This window comes from Aethalodelphis obliquidens, unplaced genomic scaffold, assembly GCF_003676395.1.
Source record: "Aethalodelphis obliquidens isolate GAN/ISIS:26980383/991018 unplaced genomic scaffold, ASM367639v1 scaffold9, whole genome shotgun sequence".
In the NCBI taxonomy this organism is placed as follows: Eukaryota; Metazoa; Chordata; class Mammalia; order Artiodactyla; family Delphinidae; genus Aethalodelphis; species Aethalodelphis obliquidens.
The window spans coordinates 30,611,866-30,630,932 of record NW_020837953.1 but is presented as its reverse complement, the minus strand read 5'-3'; the positions used below and the strand labels follow the sequence as shown (position 1 = coordinate 30,630,932).

Genomic DNA, 19,067 nt, shown 5'->3' with positions numbered 1-19,067 from the left:
GAGTCAGAACTGCTCATGCCATTGGCCTCCACCTGCTCCCATATTTTCCTTCTACTAGCCCTCCAAAGAGGCCTCAAACTGCCATTACCCTTTTGAGGTCACGCATTGTCTCTAGAAGGGTATTTTGAAGGTACACATTGCCCAGTGTTTGCTGAAACAATGAATTTAGCGTCCGTAAGGATTTTGATTACTGTACCCCAGGAGAGAGAGGACTACAATTGCAGAGAAGGGGTTTGGAAAACCACCATCAGAAAGGGCAAGTCCAGTGGATATTGAATGGGAGGGGGTGGGATAGGAAGTCTACTTATAAAAGTTGAGAATGTACAACAAAAGCCAGGTGCTGAAACCAAAACACAGCCTAAACCACTGTTTCAATTCCATCTGTAAGAGGCGTGAAGGGAAGAGAAGGAAACACCAGCAGCCTGGACCGCTTGCTCCATCTTTCTCCTCTGTGGGTACCATTAATTTCTTCCCCCAAGAATTTTTGCCTCCTTCATAAAGCATAGAGGTCATATGAAAGGAACAAACACCCTCAACTTCTCTGCATCTGGTACTGAGGAGACACACACACACCATTAATTCAATTATTTGATCAGCGTTTATCTCCTTCCTGCCCCACCAAGAAAAACAACCTTCCCCTGTTGCTCTATCACCTACTTTTCCCATACTCCCTTCACATAATCTATTCTAACGTTAAACAACTTAAATTCCTGTACAGTCCAAGCAGTTGAACTAAATGAGTGACAGAGGAAAAAGAAGCAATGCAGATGTAAACATTGCATTGATTGACATTGACATTGACATTCGTGTAGGACCTCTGGTCTATACATGCTGTTTTCCATTTCTAAAGCCATGTTCACTAAACTCATTAAAATATAAACTAAAACCAAAATAAAATGGCTTTCCCTGAGGTTACCAGTGTCTTCTTAGTTAACTGCCACATCCAAGGCCTGTTCTCAGCTCAAAACGTATCCGACTACTCTGCAGCATGTGATGCTCTGGACCATGTTCTAATCCTCAAAACTTCTTCTTTGACTTGTCAGACACCACTCACTCTCCTGGTTCTCCTCTGATCATGCTTCCTCTGTCCCCCCGCTTCTTCCCTGACCACCATTTAAATGTTGGGTTTTCATGTCCTCTCATCACTCTCCCTGCTCTTCCAACGTGACTTCAGTCACCACTCTTATTCTGACAACTTCTACATCTTTATTTACAACTCGGATTTCTTGCTTGGAGTCCAACCCTATATCCAATTACCCTGTAGACATATATACACCCACATGTTCCCAAGGTACGCACCTCCAGGCTTCCTTTTCAAGGGGGTGCTGAGAGAGGGGTCGCAATGAGTGAGACTTCAGCAGCGTTTGCAGCAGTTCACAATTCAATAAACAGTGAGGTTAACAACAACAAAATAACTTATATTCACCTCCTATGCAGACATTACTCACCACCCCTACCACCTACTTTCTCAGTTATCAGAGTTAGAGACCACAATATGTTCAGCATCCCAAATCTGAAACTTTAATATTATCTGCAAGTTTCTCTCTTACCTCGCAGGTCCAGTAGGACAATAAAGTCTGTACATTCTCTACCTCAGAAATGTCTCTCAATTCCTTTATCTCCTCTTGCCTTGTTTACCATTCAAGTTCAAAGCCAACATAATTTGGGCTTCCCTGGCAGTGGGCAGTGGTTGAGAGTCCGCCTGCCGATGCAGGGGACATGGGTTCATGCCCCAGTCCGGGAAGATCCCACATGCCGCGGAGGGGCTGGGCCCGTGAGCCGTGGCCGCTGAGCCTGCGCGTCCGGAGCCTGTGCTCCGCAACGGGAGAGGCCACAACAGTGAGAGGCCCGCGTACCGGAAAAAAAAAAAAAAAAGCCAACATAGTTTAATGGGACTTTATAACCTCCAGTCTCTCCAATCTATCCTCCGACTTTGCCACTAGAGTTACCTTTCTAAAATGCAGAGATAGGGACCTCCCTGGCGGTCCAGTAGTTAAGACTTCGCACTTCCACTGCAGGGACACAGGTTCAATCCCTGGTCTGGGAACTAAGATCCCACATGCCCTGTGGCACAGCCAAAAAAAGATAAAATGCAAAGATAGAGCAATCCTTTACTTCAAAACTATTGACCTCTAGTTACCGGCAGGATAAAATTTAAACTTTGTCTGGACCACAAGATACTTTGTATTCAGCTCTTGCCTATTTCTCAGGCTCATGAAAAGCCCAGGCAGTTCTCGCTTTGATGTTCCTAATCAAGCTGACCTCTCACCCTTCCCGGGAGACCACAGGCCTGCTAGTTTCCTCACTTGGAACGCTGTCATCGTCCACACTCCACCCTTTTACTATTCCTTCAAGTTTTAGCTCAGATTTTAACTCCCCAGGAAAACCCTCTCAGCCTTTAGCCAATTGTTCAGTTGCTCTGTCCTCAGAATACATTATTCATGCCACACAGAGATTATCAAGTAGTAGTATAATTTGCTGTCATGTCTATTTCCCCCACTGTGAGTGCTCAAGGACAGAAAAAGTGGTTCATCTCAATCCCCAGTGTCTAGCACAATGCTTAGCAAATTAAGTCATATTCACCAAGTAAATGTTGAATGAATGATTGAAAGGCAACTGAATACTCGCAATATCACCAGAAAAGGAGCAGAATTATTTGTCTCTCTTCCTCTAAACTACTGGTTCTCAAACATTTTTGTTTCGTGACCCCTTCATAATTTAAAAAATTACTCAGAACCCCAAAAAACTTTCTATCTGTTGGTGATATCTATTGATACTGTACTAAGATTAAAACTGAGAAATTTTTAAAATATTTATGATACATTTCAAAATAATAATCCATTACAGGTTAATTAACAATATGTTTGTATGAAAAATAACTATTTTCCAAAAATAGAGAAGAGTGGCATTGTTTTACATTTTTTGCAAATCTCTTTACTGTCTGGTTTAATTAAAGGCAACTCAGTTCTCATATCTGCTCTTGCATTCAACCTGTTACTGTACGGTGTTTTGGTTTAAGTAAATGAAGAAAATCCAGTCCCACACAAGATATATAGTTGGTAAAGATGTCAGCCATTCTTTCAAATAAAACAGTATTCCATGAAAAACGTGGCTTTTTCAGCTCACAACTCAAACAATGTCAGAAGTGCTTTTCCTGCAGATCAGCTTTTCACATGCAGCATAAATGCTCTATGTGTACTTCTCACTTTGTCACATAGAATATTAAAAAGACAGATACTCAGGACTTCTCTGGTGGCGCAGTGGTTAAGAATGTGCCTACCAATGCAGGGGACACGGGTTCGAGCCCTGGTCCGGGAAGATCCCACATGCCGTGGAGCAACTAAGCCCGCGTGCCACAACTACTGAGCCTGCGCTCTAGAGCCTGTGAGCCACAGCTACTGAGCCCACACGCCTAGAGCCTGTGCTCCGCAACAAGAGAAGCCACCGCAATGAGAAGCCCGCACACCACAACGAAGAGTAGCCCCTGCTCACCACAACTAGAGAAAGCCCGTGCATAGCAACGAAGACCCAACACAGCCAAATAAATAATAAAAGACAGATACTCAAAAGGCAAGAATTAGTAAAATTAATGATTTTTACTTCTTCATCAAGGACGTCCTTCGGTGAAACTGACTTTTTTTTAAATTTTAAATTTGTGTTGATGAAGAATACAGTGACCACCAGTACAGTTTGGTGACAGGGCTTTGAAGCAAACTAAGACACCAGCAGTTTAACCCACATTTTCATTTTACATCAGTGTAGACTCAACATAGTGAAGGAGGCAGAAAAAGTCTAAGTATTATTATGAAATAGTTTTGACCTCAGGGACCCCACAGTTGGCCAACTACACTTAGAGAACCACTGCTCTGGGTCTGTTTCGCATCTTAAAACCTGGGTAATAGGGCTTCCCTGGTTGCGCAGTGGTTAAGAATCTGCCTGCCAATTCAGGGGACACAGGTTCGAGTCCTGGTTCGGGAAGATCCCACATGCCGCAGAGCAACTAAGCCTGTGCACCGAAACTACTAAGCCTGCGCTCTAGAGCCCACGAGCCACAACTACTGAAGCCCGTGAACCTAGAGCCCGTGCTCCACAACAAGAGAAGCCACCGCAGTGAGAACCCCGTGCACCGCAATGAAGAGTAGCCCCCACTCGCCACAACTAGAGAAAGCCTGCGCGCAGCAAGGAAGACCCAACACAGCCAAAAATAAGTGCAAGAAAGAAAGAAAATGCATGCTATTAAAAAAAAATTTTTTTAACTGGGTAATAATACCAATGTCTTAGAATTGCTGTGATGGTAAATAATGTATTTAAAGCACCCAGCACAAAATCTTATAGGAAGAACACCATAAATGTTTCTACTCGTTATAGCAGAGCTGTGATGGCTCTACGTCAATTTATCTAACATTTATTCGGAATTCTATCGCATTTGCAATATTTCACATGTAACATTTATCTTCAGGATTCTTTGCCTGCCTTCTTTATATTAGGTGTCTATATGTGTTAAAATACACGTAACATAAAATCTACCAGTTAAACCATTTTTAAGTGTACAGTTTAGTACTTCCGACTTATTTACCAACGCCATTTATCAAATGTTTATTTCACACGTAACAGGGTAGATTCAATCCCTTTTGAGACTGCATTTCTCTAGATGCCTTTTTCTTTTTCTGTTTTTTTTTTCAGACAAGGCTTAAATGCCTTTTCTATTCAGAACACTTATTAATCCAAAGGTTTTTTGACTTTATTTAACGGCTTATCCTCCAGATTGGTGAACTGATCGTAGAGCCGTAAATACCCGATCCAGCACTTACCCATCAGCCTAAATACTTCAAAACCTCTCTTTCTGTAACTTGCACTTTCAAGGTCCCGCGCGAAGTCTCTAGTATCGCGAGATGCCTCTACGCCAGGTAGGGGTGGGGCTTAACCTGCGGTGGAGTCCCAGCACCCTTAGCGAATTTCTAACTCCCTAACTGCGCATGACGCGGCGCAGGCGCAGTAGAGATTTCTTGACTTCCGAGGGCTTCAGAAGGTATAAATACCGACGCCTTGAAACCGTTTGTTCTTTTCGGGGAAGGCTGTTGTCATCCTCGTTGGGTGATAGGTGAGTGTGATTAGATGCCTGCTTCTTCAGCGTTTTGTCTGGTACTGGGTCTGCCACTCAGCCTTTTCTTTGGGGATCATACTGTTTAGAATGATTCCGAATCTTCGGCGTCCATGCTGACTACCCTTACTCGCAAAAATAGGGCCGGGTCGGGTGTGGGCGGGGGAGGCCTCGCCGGCCGCGGGTCTTGGCCATAACCAAGGGTCGCTAGCGCGGGAATTCCCAGGCCTGCAGGGCGCGACCCTCCGCGCCAACAAGCTAAGTGCGCAGCGCCCGCCCTCATTTCCTGTTGCGCCATTATGCTGCTTCCTAGGAGGCGCGTTAGCGTCTTCAGTGGAGTTGAATGCAGGCCATTTTGTTCCCGATTCGGGTTATTCTTAACTCTGGTGCCATTTATTTTTTCTTTTGGGGCAATTTTTTTATTTCAGGCGATCGGGTTAAAGGTAGGAGCCTTTACTGGCGTCATAACGGCTGTTATTTGCTGTTCTTCGGCAGCGAGCTAATCGCCTGTTGGGGTTCCTAGATGTCTTTGGAGTACCTGGTTGAAAATTCAGATTATTGATGTGTCTGCTCGTTAGTCTTGCGCTCAACTCTTGACACTCTGGGGTGATTGGGTTCTACTCCCTTATAGATACTCCTGCGAAATAGCTGTCAACTTGGTGAAGTTAATTTCTAAAGTATAGTAACCAACGTGGATACCCCGGGAGGTCACTCTCCCCGGGCTCTGTCCTGGTGGCGTATGGGAGCATAGGGCTCTGCCCCATGATGTACAGTCCCTTTCCACGACGTTGGAGATGAAGCTGGGCCTTGAGTCTGCGCCTGCATATTCCTACAGCTTCTCAGAGTCCTGTGGACAATGACTGAGGAGACAAACCATGCAGGAAACAGCTCTCTAGAGCAGCATATCTGAATCTAGGTTGATCCGAAGTGAATGAAAAATTTGTTTTAATCAGTTTCGGTGTACTGCTGGATTAAAGCTCTTACCTGCTTTGTTTTGCAGCATTCGTTTGGGATTCCAAATAATTTGATTCGGGGTAAGTAAATCTATGGATTCCTTTTGGCCTATCAGTGTTTGCCTGCCAACATTTTGCATAAGACATTTGATCATTTTGAGCTCAGTTCCATTTCATGAAGATGGTGCCGTTCAATGCATCTAGATATTTTGCTACTTTTTTTTGTAGGCATGTTGACAGTTTCTTAGATGTATGCTCATATTCCAGGAAGATGGCTTTTTAAGGTTTATCTTCACATCTTTAATACTCACGATAGAGGAGAGATTTCTGTTTTGTAAATGGAACAATTTTGAATGACTTAACCAAAGACAGCAAAGCTGTCACATGAGCCATGTAATGTGTGTACCCTCTCGATCTTTCCAGGGGAACTAAGGGTTTGGTCTCTTGTACAGTTCCTTTCTGTGATGTGGGGGGTTAAGTTGCGCCAGCATATGTCTACAATGACAGTAACTATGATAGATAAAGCATAACTTTTGGAAGTTATTAGAAACAGTTGCTAATCCTGGTGGACTTGAACTTCCCTCAGGTGTACATGTAGTATGGGATGAGGGGAAATGAAATGTCTTGAAAACAGGGGTACAGTAAGTCCTTTACATACAAACCTTAAGATGCAAACATGTCCAATCATGTAAGTTAATTCAGGTGTCTGGTGTACATTGTCACACGCGTGCATCCTCTACAAGTGGTTGTGTTTTAGTATACTTTACAGTACTGTATGGAGTATAGTAGGACAGTATCTGTATTTTAAGCCCAGGATGTCTGGAAACAAGCATAAAAGCAGCAGTGACATAGGTGGTACTGCTGAAGAATGAAAGAGATTCATGATGCAGGAAGTGGTAAGGGGGTTTTCTTTATTTGAGGAGGCACTGTTAGTTTTTGAGGCAGAGGACCTGGACGTAGAATGGTACACGAAAGTTGCAGCAACCATTCAGAATGCAATGCAGTGCTACTGTGTCATCTGATGAGAAGAAGAGCTAGTACCCAGATATCACTGGATCATTTTTTCAGGAGGGTAGATAGAGTTGAATCCAGCAAGGGACCAGAACCTGTGCCATCAGTGTCAGGCATGAGTGAAATTGCAGCCTGCCCTCCATCTCCTGTTGCTAATGATCCTTCAGCTCTGCCATCTCCCACCTCCTCTTCCTCCAGTCAGTAATTCATGGCCTGTTCACTCGAGGCCAGCCCCTATATGCTAGCTGTTGTACTTTTCAAGGTACTGTAAGATTTAAAATGTTTACTTTATTTCTTTGTGTTTTTTATGTATTTGTGTGAAAAGTATTATAAACCTATTACAGTACAGTACTATAAGGTCGATCGTGTTAATTGGGTACCTAGGCTAACTTTGTTGTACTTTGTCTGCTCTCAGAACGAAACTTGTCCGTATGGGAACTTACAGTAACTGTTCAGTCAGACATTCCAATGTGGATACCCCGGGAGGTCACTCTCCCCGGGCTCTGTCCTGGTGGCATAGGGGAGCATAGGGCTCTGCCCCATGATGTACAGTCCCTTTCCACAACGTTGGAGATGAAACTGGGCCTTGAGTCTGCGCCTGCATATTCCTACAGCTTCTCAGAGTCCTGTGGACGATGACTGAGGAGACAAACCATGCAGAGAGACATCTAGTATACCAAAATTTAAAAGTGAAATAAGATTGTTATGTATGAATCTAATTATTTTTTTGTCCTTTCATTCAGGAGAGAAGAGGAGCCTTACCTGACTTGTGCAGTTAACAATGCTTTGGGGGCCTTTATTTGGCAGGGAGATTAGTAAAGTGAGTAATACACTATTTTTGGAAGATCAGCCTGGGCAATTTGAAAATGTTAAGTTTCAGCACAATGTTTAACCCTGCAATTGCACCTTAAAAACCAGCAGAGTAATAGTGTTCTGTTAACCAGGTGCCTTTTGAAATTTAGAAGGAATTCCAGAAGACACTTGTGTGGGCAGGTCTGTGGACAGTATAGTGACCTGGGAGTCCCAAGAGACCCTTTCAGGTTTCCTATGAGGTGGAAACTTGATGTACTGATACTAAGATCTTGGCCATTCTCAAGTAAACTGGATTTTCTTAAAAGTGGAAAGCAGATGCCCATGAGAATCTACATGTCTTAATAAAGAGATCCATGTCAGTTTCTAATGTACTCGGGTGAATTACAATAAAGGTGACTATATACATAATTGTGTGGTTCTTTTTTTTGGCCGCACCATGTGGCTTGCAGGATCTTAAGTCCCCCAACCAGGGATCAGACCTGGTCCCCTTTCAGTGAAAACACCAGGGAATTCCCTATGTGGTTCTTTCTATGCAAATATGACTGCTAAATGAGTATTCTATAAATGAAGCTGCTTGTTCAAGCAGTTAATACCTGATTGATTCTGCACTAATTAAAGGCCCTGAGCTCTTGCGTTTAATATTGGCATTTGTGTACTACTACTTGGGAAAATGCATGTATCCTAACCAGTTGTAAATAGGTAACTTAAGGTATGGTCTTAGAGACATACATTAGGCCACTGGACATGGGTGTTGAATGAGAGGTCTTCGTGCTGATGAGACCTAACCATTGTACAAGATGTGGTGCAGATGTTAAAAAGTTAAAAGCAGCTGTTGGGGTAGTTAATCCTCTGCTGTGTCAAAGAGCTATGCTTGAGTCACAGTAGGACTTTGTCAAGCCTGTGTACAGGCTGCCAGCATTATAGGGAAGTCATAAGACTGAAGGATGGGGACTAGCAGGGAACCATCTAGAAGGTAGAGTCTAGATCTTGGGTGGGGCTCTTAAGTGAATTTTACAAGATGGGGAGGTAGAATAACCCATTTAGAATCCATTGGGGTCAGGTTTAAGGGGGATTTGGGGGTTTGGTGGGTTGTGGCCCAAACACATGGAATGTCCAGATGTACAGTTTTACAGCGTTCAGGGACGAGAGGGTAAAGAATAGGAGCTAGTTTGTGGCTATGATTATTGGAGAACCTCGGTTGCTTTACCTGAGCAAGTAGCAACACTTTTAGTGCTTACCTGTGCCGGGCTCTTCTAAGCACTTGGCATGTGTTAATCACAGCCCTGAAGTGGGTATTAATCTGTCTGCTTTGATAGGAAAACCCAGGAGGAGAAAGGCTAAATAATTGCCCAAATCTGCAACTAGGAAGTGGACTGGTCCTGTATCCCCAGGGTTAGCCCTGTGTCCAGCGCACATCTTGGCATTCCCACATAAACAGTCTTTGGATGGTAGATGCACAGTAAAGTCTGAACAATGTTTTTAGTGTAAATTCTCAGGGTAGGGCTGGGTGCCCAAGTGTAGCTGAAGCAAAGCTGTCAGCAAGTATTCTAGGTCACACCCTTTGCCGAACTTCAGGTTGCAACATACGTACCTGTAGACTTTTTATGAACAGGTTATTCTGGCTTTTTTCTCCACGTAGGCCTCAATAGTCATAGCAGTAGTTGCTAAAGTGAGACTGCCTGGGTTTGAATCCTGATACCACTTGTCCCTGTGACCTTGGGCAAGCTACTTAACCTCTCTGCCTCAGTTTCCTTATGCATAGAATGGGGACAATAAAAGTACCTCTTGGAGTTGCAGTGAGAATTTAGAGTTAATATTTGTAAAAAAGCTTACAGTCTCGGGCTTCCCTGGTGGCGCAGTGGTTGAGAGTCCGCCTGCTGATGCAAGGGACACGTGTCCGTGCCCCAGTCTAGGAAGATCCCACATGCTGCAGAGTGGCTGAGCCCATGACCCATGGCCGTTGAGCCTGCGCGTCCGGAGTCCGGAGCCTGTGCTCCGCAGCGGGAGAGGCCACAACAGTGAGAGGCCTGCGTACCGCAAAAAAAAAAAAAGCCTACAGTCTTTACAGTGAGCTTTTGAGAAAATTCTCTGACTTAAAAGCAAACTAGGGATATAGTATCCATTAAAGTTTTGTTTAATAAAGTCTGCCACCACAGATAAATGATCTACTAAACAAGGCTTATCTCACTCAGAACCCTACCTATTCGGGAGAGAAAAGGGGAGAAGATGGAGGGATTAGTATTGCCCAAGATCACCGAACTAGTAATAGAACCAGGATTTGAACCCCAAAACCGTATCATGATATACTGTTACCTTTGAACAAGGCAGTGTGGTAAGATACATACATTATTTCATCTAATATTCTATGTACCCCTGTAAAGTAGGTACCCTTTGTGCCCATTTTGCAGAGGAGACTGAAGTTGGAGTTGAGGAACTTGCACGAGTTATATAGCCAGTAAGTGGCAGAACATGCATCTGAGCAAGGCAATTGACTGCAGAGCCTGTGCTCAACCCACATCATACCATGCCTTGAGAAAATTAGCTATTTACACTTTGTATTCAGCTAATTAGTACCCACTACACCATAAAAACTCGGTTTCAAGTTGTAACAAATTATAAACCTACTATGTGCCTATGTCTGCTTGGCTCTGGATAATACTAAGACATGAGTGCAGTTTCTTGGGGAGCGGGAGCCCTTCCTGGCTGTTACTTCTGTCTTTCACCATTTTCTGTCTTTATGCATGTCTTCCCCTCTGATGGATGGGATCTTAGTTCCCCAACCAACCAGGAATCAAATCTGGGCCCCTGCAGTGGAGTCTTAACCACTAGACAGCCAGGGAAGTCCCAGAACCTGTGTCTTTATGATGGTATCTGACATTTGATGAGGATTTACTATGTGCTAGGCATTCTTTAATCCTTACAACAGCCCTATGCAGGGCAGGGACATTTTTTATATCCATGTTATAGAAAAGGAAGACAAGGTTAGATTATTTGCCCAAGGTCACACATCTTTAGATGAAGGTCTGCATCTTTAGAGCCTGAACTCAGCCACCATTCTCACCTCCCCTTCCCTAAGCACCCATAGTGGCTTCTCTCAGAGGTAAGGTGGGCACCTTGAGCATTCCATCATGGTAACGTTATTAGCATTCTGATGTGCTTATTTTTTAGTTGATGTCCATCTAACCTACTAGTTGAGTTATCCTTAAAGAATGGGACCATATACGTATGCTCAGGACCTAGTACTGGGCCTGGCACATAGCAAACGCTGGTTGATGACTTTATTATTCTTCTGTGTTCAATTTCATTGATTTCTGTTTTGATCTTTATTATGTTCTTTTGTTTATTTTGGGTTTAGTTTGCTCTTCTTTTCCTAGTTCCCTAAGGCAGAAGCTGATTAATTTGAGACATTTTCTTCATTTCTAGTTTAGGCATTTAGTGCTATTAGTTTCTCCCAAATACTCCTCTAACAATATTCCACAAGTAAAAAACAAAACAAACAAACAAAAATATTCCAGAAGTTCTGCTATGTTATGTTTTCATTTTAATTCAGTTCAAAATACTTTGAAATTACCTTGTAGTTTCTTCTTTGACCTGTGGACTATGTAAAAGTGTGTTTTTATTGTTTTTATATTTATTTATTTAGGCCACGCCAGGCAGCTTGCAGGATCTTAGTTCCCTGACCAGGTATTGAACCCAGGCCACAGCAGTGAAAGTGCTGAGTCCTAACCAGTGGACTGCCAGGGAATTCCCAAAAGTGTGTTTTTAAATATTTGGGAGTTTTCCAAAGATCTTTCTGTTATTTGTTTCTACTTTCATTCCATTGTGGCCTAAGTATATGTTTAGTTTGTATGATTGAATCATCTTAAATTTAACAAGACTTTTTCTATAACCTAGTATAGCCTATCTTGGGAAATGTTTCATGTGCACATAAAAGGCACGAGTATGGGGCTTCCCTGGTGGCGCAGTGGTTGAGAGTCCGCCTGCCGATGCTGGGGACACGGGTTCATGCCCCGGTCTGGGAGGATCCCACATGCCATGGAGCGGCTGGGCCCGTGAGCCATGGCCCCTGGGCCTGCGCGTCCGGAGCCTGTGCTCCGCAACGGGAGAGGCCACGGCAGTGAGAGGCCCGCGTACCGCAAAAAAAAAAAAAAAAAGGCATGAGTATGTTACTGTTGTCCGAAAAAATCAAGGTGGAGTGTGAAGAATGGTTAAGTGTTCCATAAATGTCAATCAGTTCAAATTGATTGAAAGTGTTGTTCAAGTCTATTCGATCCTTGCTGGTTTTCTTCCTACCTGTCCTATCAGTAATATTGAGAGTGGGTAATTGAAATCTCCAGCTATAGTTGTCGATTTGTCTGTTTCTTCTAGAAGTTCTATCAGTTTTTACTTCACATATTTTTTTTTTTTTTGCGGTACGCGGGCCTCTCACTGTTGTGGCTTCTCCCGTTGCAGAGCACAGGCTCCAGACGCACAGGCTCAGCGGCCATGGCTCACGGGCCCAGCCGCTCCGCGGCATGTGGGATTTTCCCGGACCAGGGCACGAACCCGTGTACCCTACATCGGCAGGCGGACTCTCAACCACTGCGCCACCAGGGAAGCCCTACTTCACGTATTTTGAAGCTCTGTTATTCGTTGCATATACTGAGGATTGTGCATTTTGATTGACTCCTTTACCATTGTGAAATTACCTTCTTTATTTCAATAATACTCTTTGCTCTGAAATCTACTTTGCTATTAATATAGCTGCTCCAGCTTTCTTTTGACTAGTGTTACCAGAGTATGTCTTTTTCTGTCTTTTTACTTTTAATCTATTTTTTCTATCTTTTTACTTTTAATCTTGAACAACATGGGAGTGCTACTGAAAATCCCCTATAACTTCACAGTTGGCCCTCCGTATCTGTGATTCTGCAACCATGGATTTAACCAACCTTAGATCGTGTAGGACTGTAGTACATAGTACGTATTTATTGAAAAAAATCTGAGTATAAGTGGACCTGCATAGTTCAAACCTGAGTTGTTCAAGGGTCAACTGTATTTATGTTTAACGTGTATATCTTGTAGGCAGTGTGTGGTTGGATCTTCCTTTTTCTATTTATTATGACAATATCTGCCTTTCATTTGGAGCGTTCAGACCACATTTATTTTACTTTTTTTAAAGCTTTTTTTGGTGTGTTTATTTATTTGGCTACATCGGGTCTTAGCTGTGGCATGTGGGATCTTTAGCTGCAGCGTGCAAACTCTTAGTTGCGGCACGCATGTGGGTCTATTTCCCTATCCGGGGATCGAGCCCGGGCCCCCTACGTTGGAAGTGTGGAGTCTTAGCCACTGGACCACCAGGGGAGTCCCAAGACCACATTTATTTTTAATCACAGATCTGTAGGTTTATAGTTTATAGGTTTATAGTTTGAACATTTTTTAGTCATTATTTCTTCATGTATTTTATGTCCCCAGTTCCTCCTTATTTTCAGGGTCTCCAATTACCTGTAGAGTAGGCTACTTATTAAAGTTATTCCATAGTTCACTAATACTATTTTCACTTAAAAATTTTTTTTCTATGTTTCATTTTGGATAGTTTCTTTTGCTGTGCATCAAGTTCACTAATCATTGCTTTTCCAGTATCTAATCTATTGTTAATGCTATCCAGTGTATTTATAATCTTAGATATTGTCGAGAGAGAAACTCACTTTGGGTGTTTTTATATCTTCCATGTCTCCACTTAGCTTTTGGACATATGCCATACAGTTTTTTTTTTTTTTTTAATGTAAGTCTTTTTTTTTAATGTTTTTAGTTCTTTTATTTATTTATTTATTTTTGGCTGCGTTGGGTCTTCGTTGCTGTGCACAGGCTTTCTCTAGTTGCAGCCAGCGGGGGCTACTCTTCGTTGCAGTGCGCGGGATTCTCATTGCAGTGGCTTCTCTTGTTGCGGAGCACGGGCTCTAGGCTCCCGGGCTTCAGTAGTTGTGGCATGTGGGCTCAGTAGTTGTGGCTCATGGGCTTAGTTGCTCTGCGGCATGTGGGATCTTCCCGGACCAGGGATCGAACCCACGTTCCCTGCATTGGCAGGCGGATTCTTAACCACTGCACCACCAGGAAAGCCCTGCCACACAGTAATAATAACTTTTAATATCGTTTACTTCTAGTTCTATCATCTGTGTCATTTCTGGGTTGGATTCAATTGATTGTTCTCCTTACTATGGTTTGTGTTCAATAAATAAAATACAACAATAATAGAGTGTGAAAAAAATGAATATTTGCATTCAAAGAAGGAAAAGATAATTAGGGCTTAGGAAGGCTTCATGGAGATGGCAACTGAATTGATCCTTAAAATATACATATCAAGAATTCAGCTAGGCAGGAGAGAAGGCACCTGGTAAGAGAGGTGAGAAAGGTAAGAAAGGAGGAATGAGCATGGGCATGCTCAGAGTTCAGTGCAGACGCCAAAGGGGAAATAGGAAACCAACAGCTTGGGGCATTTGCCACCTGGTGCTCCTAGCACAGCACTGAAGAAATATCTGAGTCTTTAAAGATTTTTAAGCAGGGCAAAGTCTCACAGCCATGATTTAGGGAGATTAACCTTGGGATCTTGGTGGAATGAAATGAAGGGGGAAAGGATGAGGGGTGGGAGCAGAGGCCAGGTGGGTGGTGCTTTAGACCAGAGGGGCAGAAATAAAAGATGGAGAGGAGAGGGAAGAATCAGAAAAGATGTGAAAGTTTGAATCTGTACTTCTTGGAGAACCTTAACCTTGGCTTGAAGGATGAAGGGGGTGGTGGTGGGAGGGGGTCTAGATCCAAGGAAAATGAGTTTTATTTGGAATATTGAGTCTTCTGGGTAGAGCCGTAGGACTAAAACTTAGGGTAGAGGTCAGAACCAGACCAGGTGGGCTGCCCTCTCAGTTAAAAGGCGATGGCTCGGCCCTAAAGAAGATTTCTGATCTCCTTCTACCACTTGTATGATGACCCCAGAGAAAACGTGCTTAACCTCTTTGAACCTCATTTTTTTTCATTTTCCAACTGTCAAGGGTTTTGTGAGGAACCAATGAAGTAATGGACGGATGTGTTTCTGTAGTTGAAGTAAGAGGTTTTACAAAATACGTGATGATAGTTATTTTTATAATTACATCAAGCCATGTGAATGAGTAAGATCTTGGAGGAAGACAGCAGAGACAGATCAGAGATCCCAGGGTTAAAACTTGGAGGAATTTCACAGTGTAACATCCAAAAGAGGAGTCCCTGATGGAGGCAGAAGTAAACTTGAGGAGGTGAGAAACCTTAAAGATGGGGAGTGCTTTGGGGTGGGCTCCGTGTAGAAGAAACTCAGTTGGTAAACACTCATCAAAAGTGTCTATCTAGAGTTCAGGTATGATAGAACGACCTTCAGAGTCAGAATCAACATGAAATGGAGAAAATATCCTTCTGCAGAGGCCACGCCTTTGACCTGGGAAACCCCCAGACACAATCAAAAGCCCTGAAAGGTCACCACAGGGAACTTGAAATCCTGAAGAACTGTCTGTATCCTGTCCTGAAGAAGGAGTGGAGTGTGTTAACAAGACAGGGTAGTCGGCTTGGCGCCTGTTTTCCATCACTAGCTCCCAACCTCAGTTCACACCCTCATCTATTTTGTCTGGCCTCCCTCCCCCACCCTTGGTTTCCCCTTCCCCCAAGTCCATTCTCTGCATTCTCCATTTTGTTCTAAAACAAAACTCTGCTTCTGTCACTCACGTGCTTAAATCCGTTCCATAGTTCCCCATTTCCCCAGGGAAGAGGCTGCCTCCTTAGACAATACCCTGAATCCATGGTCTGTCTCTCCCTCTCCAGTTCCTCCGCATGGCACCCTCTGCCCCAGTCAGACCTTGGCAGTTTCCCACAACCACCACAGGCTCCCATCCCTCCCTGTCAGTGCACGGGATGCTTCTCCTAGGATGCCCTGCCGTTTTAGGCTTAACCTGGAAAGCCTTTGTTAAGCCCCGGCTGAGCCAGATAGCCTTGTGCGTACCGTTGTCACACCCTGAGTAGTTGCTGATAGTCCTATTTCTCATCTTTCTCTGATGGAGAGCCTCTTGAGAGCAGGGAGGATCCGAATCTCTTTTGTCCGTACAGTCCCTTCCACACTAGATTCTCCCAAACAAACCTTGATTTCAAGTAGTCTTTCTGGTTGTCAGTCCTCTTGTCCCAATTTGGGGTCTTCAAAATACACACCCACTGTACCCTTGCCAGGGCGGAGAGAGCCTGGTTAGGAGCGCCTTAGCCAGAGCGCGCCACTCGCACTTCCCGGGGCGGCCGCCAGGGGCCGCCGGGCTCTTTGTTTTCTTTTCTGGCCCGGGGTCGGGGCCGGAGGCCTGTAGAGCGCATGCTCTGGGGCAGTTCGCGGCCGGGCCGGGGAGCGGAGGAGTTCCTTGTGGCCGACCTGCAGCGAGGTAGGTCGCGCCCGTCACGCGCGGAGGGTCGGGGCGGAGGGCGGCGCGCGGGCACCGGCGGTCGGCGGCGGGTCGGGCCCGTTGCCTGCGCGCGCCCGTGTCGCGCGGCGCCGGCGCCACGTGAAGCCGAGTGGCTGAGAGGTGCGGGCGCGCGAGTCTCCGGCCCCGCGGGGTCCCCCGGAGCCTGCCGGGCCCGCCTCGCCCGAGCGAGGGCCGCGCGGCCCCTCTGCAGCCGCGCCTCGCACGCCTGGCCCGCGCCGCCCGCGGGGGCGGGAGATTCAAACGGCCCTAGCGCGGCCGGCCAGGTTGCGCGCGGCCGCGGTGACCTCCCGCCAGCGGTGCGCCGACCAGCGCGCCTCCCGGGCCGGGGCGGCAGCTCCGGCAGGGCCGCGTTTCCGGAGCGGGAAAGTGATTAAGTCTAGCACTGGTTTGGAGAATGCGGTTTGCAGAGTGGGGCGGAACCCTGTCCGGCGAGGGTCTGCTTTTAGGAGGGTAGGCTGCTGAGGGTCTACGCGGAGAGCGAAATCTCAGCGTCAACAGGCACCGTCACGATGACTGTTGACCGGTTGGAGAGGTGTGCCGGGAACTCCGCACCAACTCACCTGTCAACAGATTATTTACTGGCTGTCCACTCCGTGCCGCGCGTGCAAGGCTGGGGAACATGGTGAGAGGGCCCCGTGTGGCCTTGGCGGAGCTCGCGGTCTCCCTGGGGAGGCCCATGTGGGGCCACACTTACGATCCAGGGCGATCCCTGAAGTGTGCCCGTGGATCCGGGGCGCTGCTGGCGGATATTAACAGAGGTGCGCCAACCAAGTGTGACTTGGGTGCCCCAGCAGAAGCTGAGTGTACGGAGTGTGGAGGGGAACTCGGAGGTTCACCCAAGGCTGCGCAGGAGGGTTAGGTATGGCTTTCCAGCCGAGGTTACTCTTGGCCCGGGTTTTGAAGGAACAATGGAGTTATCCAGGCAGACTGAGGATGGGCGGGGTTAGGGTGATCCTGGCAGGGAACACAGCACATGCAAAAGCATGAAGGTGTAGTTGAGTGTTATCATCAGGGGTACCACGGTGTTTGGTTGGAGCACAGGCTACAAGGAGGGGAAGAGCAAGATATTCCTGCAGGGGCTGGGTCTCAAAAGGTCTGGAGTGCAAGACCAAGGAGCACTGGGTGGGGTGGAGAAGGCAGCGATGGTTTCACCCAAAAAGGGCATCAGAATGGAGTCTGGAAAGATGAACTAGGAGTTCTACATGCTCCTGTTGGCGAAAACATCCCAAGAGCAGGAATAGTGTTCAGCTTGGCAACTTCCTAGTTGGGTACCCTTGGGCCACCCACCCAATCCCCATGGGCCTTGTTTCCCTTACCTGTAAGGTGAAGATAAGAGGCTTGTGGTGAGGATTACTAATACCCTATTATTTCCGTAAAGCTGTGGTTGTAACATCTGGTGGAAAATGTGGCCCCTTTCCCCTGGGAAAAATGAACGCACTTAAGCCGAGGCTCAGCTCCCTATGTAAGGGGGATCCTCCAGTAAGGAGTTCCTGGGTGAAGTCTACCAGCTCTGTGCCTGACATGAGGCAGGAGCTCAGCAAATGTTTGTTGACAGATGAGCCTCTCTCCTCCCTTCCCTCCTGGGGACTTTTTTTTTTTTTTTGAATTTTATTTTATTTATTTTGTTATACAGCAGGGTCTTATTCTGTATTTTATACATATTAGTGTATACATGTCAATCCCAACCTCCCAATTCATCCCCCCACCACCACTCCCCCCACCACTTTCCCCCCTTGGTGTCCATAGTTTGTTCTCTACATCTGTGTCTCTATATCTGCCCTGCAAACCGGTTCATCTGTACCATTTTTCTAGGTTCCACATATATGCGTTAATATCTGATACTTGTTTTTCTCTTTGTGACTTACTGCATTCTGTATGACAGTCTCTAGATCCATCCACGTGTCTGCAAATGACCCAATTTCCTTCCTTTTTATGGCTGAGTAATATTCCATAGCGTATATGTACCACATCTTTATCCATTCATCTGTCGATGGGAATTTAGGTTGCTTCCATGACCTGGCTATAGTGCTGCAGTGAACATTGGGGTGCATGTGTCTTTTTGAATTATGGTTTTCTCAGGGTATATGCCCAGTAGTGGGATTGCTGGGTCATATGGTAATTCTATGTTTAGTTTTTTAAGGAACCTCCATACCTTTCTCCATAGTGGCGGTATCAATTTACATTCCCACCAACAGTGCAAGAGGGTTCCCTTTTCTCCACACCCTCTCCAGCATTTGTTGTTTGTAGATTTTCTGATGATACCCATTCTAACTGGTGTGAGGTGATACCTCATTGTAGTTTTGATTTGCATTTCTCTAATGCTTAGTGATGTTGAGCAGCTTTTCATGTGCTTCTTGGCCATCTGTATGTCTTCTTTGGAGAAATGTCTATTTAGGTCTTCTGCCCATTTTCTGATTCGGCTGTTTGTTTTTTTAACATTGAGCTGCATTAGCTGTTTATATATTTTGGAGATTAATCCTTTGTCCGTTGATTTGTTTGCAAATATTTTCTCCCATTCTGAGGGTTGTCTTTTCGTCTTGTTTGTAGTTTGCTTTGCAAAAGCTTTTAAATTTCATTAGGTCCCATTTGTTTATTTTTGGTTTTATTTCCATAACTCTAGGAGGTGGATCAAAAAAGATCTTGCTGTGATTTACGTCAAAGAGTGTTCTTCCTATGTTTTCCTCTAAGTTTTATAATGTCCAGTCTTATGTTTAGGTCTCTAGTCCATTTTTT

The 19,067-nt window shown here is 45.1% G+C and overlaps 1 protein-coding gene and 2 non-coding genes across 14 annotated transcripts in view; all 3 read left to right on the top strand.

Moving 5' to 3' along the window:
- Positions 1 to 4,997: 4,997 nt before the first annotated feature.
- The window catches only part of RCC1 (regulator of chromosome condensation 1), a 31,242-nt gene continuing 17,172 nt past the window's right edge, over positions 4,998 to 19,067 (top strand). For 4 of the 12 annotated variants that reach the window (XM_027109443.1, XM_027109440.1, XM_027109447.1 and 1 more), the window contains exons 1-3: positions 4,998 to 5,101; positions 6,102 to 6,135; positions 7,809 to 7,885. In XM_027109443.1, coding sequence (XP_026965244.1) covers positions 7,847 to 7,885 — 39 coding nt within the window. In that variant the 5' untranslated portion in view covers positions 4,998 to 5,101; positions 6,102 to 6,135; positions 7,809 to 7,846. The other 8 variants (XM_027109437.1, XM_027109436.1, XM_027109441.1 and 5 more) reach the window with 8 other exon arrangements.
- Positions 5,788 to 5,991, top strand: LOC113622501 (small nucleolar RNA SNORA73 family). Its single transcript, XR_003433545.1, has one exon. It is a non-coding gene; the product is annotated as a small nucleolar RNA SNORA73 family (small nucleolar RNA).
- Positions 7,531 to 7,735, top strand: LOC113622502 (small nucleolar RNA SNORA73 family). Its single transcript, XR_003433546.1, has one exon. It is a non-coding gene; the product is annotated as a small nucleolar RNA SNORA73 family (small nucleolar RNA).